Source organism: Aegilops tauschii, chromosome 5 (assembly GCF_002575655.3).
Source record: "Aegilops tauschii subsp. strangulata cultivar AL8/78 chromosome 5, Aet v6.0, whole genome shotgun sequence".
Classification (NCBI taxonomy): Eukaryota; Viridiplantae; Streptophyta; class Magnoliopsida; order Poales; family Poaceae; genus Aegilops; species Aegilops tauschii.
This window is the reverse complement of record NC_053039.3, coordinates 346,038,192-346,039,772: the sequence shown is the minus strand read 5'-3', so window position 1 is coordinate 346,039,772 and position 1,581 is coordinate 346,038,192. Positions and strand designations below refer to the sequence as shown.

Below are 1,581 nucleotides of genomic sequence, written 5' to 3'. Positions count from 1 at the left end.
TTTACATTTTTAAAATTTGTTAACAGTTTTGAGTTATATAAATTTCTATACATTATGTGAACACCTTTTGAACTACATGGTCATTTTTTAAATGATCGAACATGTTTTAGACCATTGGAATATACAAAAGGGGAAAACAAAAATGAAAAAGTAGAAAGAAAAACAAAAACGTAATAAGAAAGAAAAATATATACGCTACTGCGCCCGGGCCATGTGGGCGCTGTGGGCGAAGATATACGCTACTGCGCCTTTCCCTGCTCGCTAAAATGGAACGCGGAAAACTTCCCGCGCTATTTTCCGCTACCCGGGCGTTCCAAACCGCACCCCGCCGATCCGCGCTTCATCTGATCAACCAATAGCAGCCAACCTCTCCCCATCCAACGGCTCAACCCATCGCTCGCACACTTCACGCGGATCAGTCCCCAATCCGACGGCCCGCGCATCCCCCCTCTCTCCCTCCCATCTACCCAGCTCTATATAACCCCCTCCACCAGCCTCGCAGCAATCCAATCCAATTCGGCTCCACCCCCTCCCAGCGAGAAATCCCCAATTCCTTCGTCTTCTTCCTCGCGAGACGCACACAGCAGAGCAGAGAGCGAGAAGATGTCCGGGCGCGGCAAGGGCGGCAAGGGGCTGGGCAAGGGCGGGGCGAAGCGGCACAGGAAGGTGCTGCGGGACAACATCCAGGGGATCACCAAGCCGGCGATCCGGCGGCTAGCGCGGAGGGGCGGGGTGAAGCGCATCTCCGGGCTCATCTACGAGGAGACTCGCGGCGTGCTCAAGATCTTCCTCGAGAACGTCATCCGCGACGCAGTCACCTACACCGAGCACGCGCGCCGCAAGACCGTCACCGCCATGGACGTCGTGTACGCGCTCAAGCGCCAGGGCCGCACCCTGTACGGCTTCGGCGGTTAGGCGATAGCTAGCTAGGCTTCAATGTGTCTATCAGGTCGCTGGTCTGCGAGTGCTTGTGCCTGTGGTTTGATTTAATGCTTGTTATGAGGAAATGCTGCCTGGATGTGTTTCTCTGTTCATATCATCAGTCCAGTCACAGCTTCTGATTTGCCACCGTTTGAGTTTGTGAAATTCTTTTCATTCGGTCCTGCAAAGCTAACTTGGCAAATTTGTCATCTGGATTTATCTACCATTTGCATTTTTGCATCTCTAGATTTTAATAGTATGAAACTCTGAAACTAAATTGCGGTGTGATTTTCTCGTGAGTATGCTCATAGCTGCTACTGGCACTGTACTCTGACGCTACGAAAGCATTTACTCTGTACTGTAATAGGAAACATCTCTGAGACAACTTCCTGCTGCAGGCACAGGCGGTGGCATGCAAAATTGTTTTATCCCAAGCGTTACAAGAAAATAAAATAAAAATCCCGTAAAGAAAAAGGAAATATTTTTTTTTGGTTAACGCGACTGGCATACAGAACCCTGTTCTGGCACCAATGGTTGCCTTTAGAACGACACAGTATTTCTTCTCCTTGTTTTGCTAATTTTGTAAATCTAAGCAACATAAGATTTGCACACTACTTGGTCAAGAAATCACAGTATTTTGGTATTTCAGCATTAACAACT

General features: G+C 48.6%; 1 protein-coding gene across 1 annotated transcript; it reads left to right on the top strand.

Moving 5' to 3' along the window:
- Positions 1 to 508: 508 nt before the first annotated feature.
- LOC109751394 (histone H4) lies at positions 509 to 1,007 on the top strand. Its single transcript, XM_020310286.4, has one exon. It carries the CDS (start codon positions 604 to 606, stop codon positions 913 to 915), a length of 312 nt encoding a protein of 103 aa, XP_020165875.1. The 5' UTR covers positions 509 to 603; the 3' UTR covers positions 916 to 1,007.
- Positions 1,008 to 1,581: the final 574 nt, after the last annotated feature.

Excerpts from the sequence above, each read along its gene's own strand:
- LOC109751394 (XM_020310286.4), top strand. The coding sequence starts at position 604 with ATGTCCGGGCGCGGCAAGGGCGGCAAGGGGCTGGGCAAGGGCGGGGCG.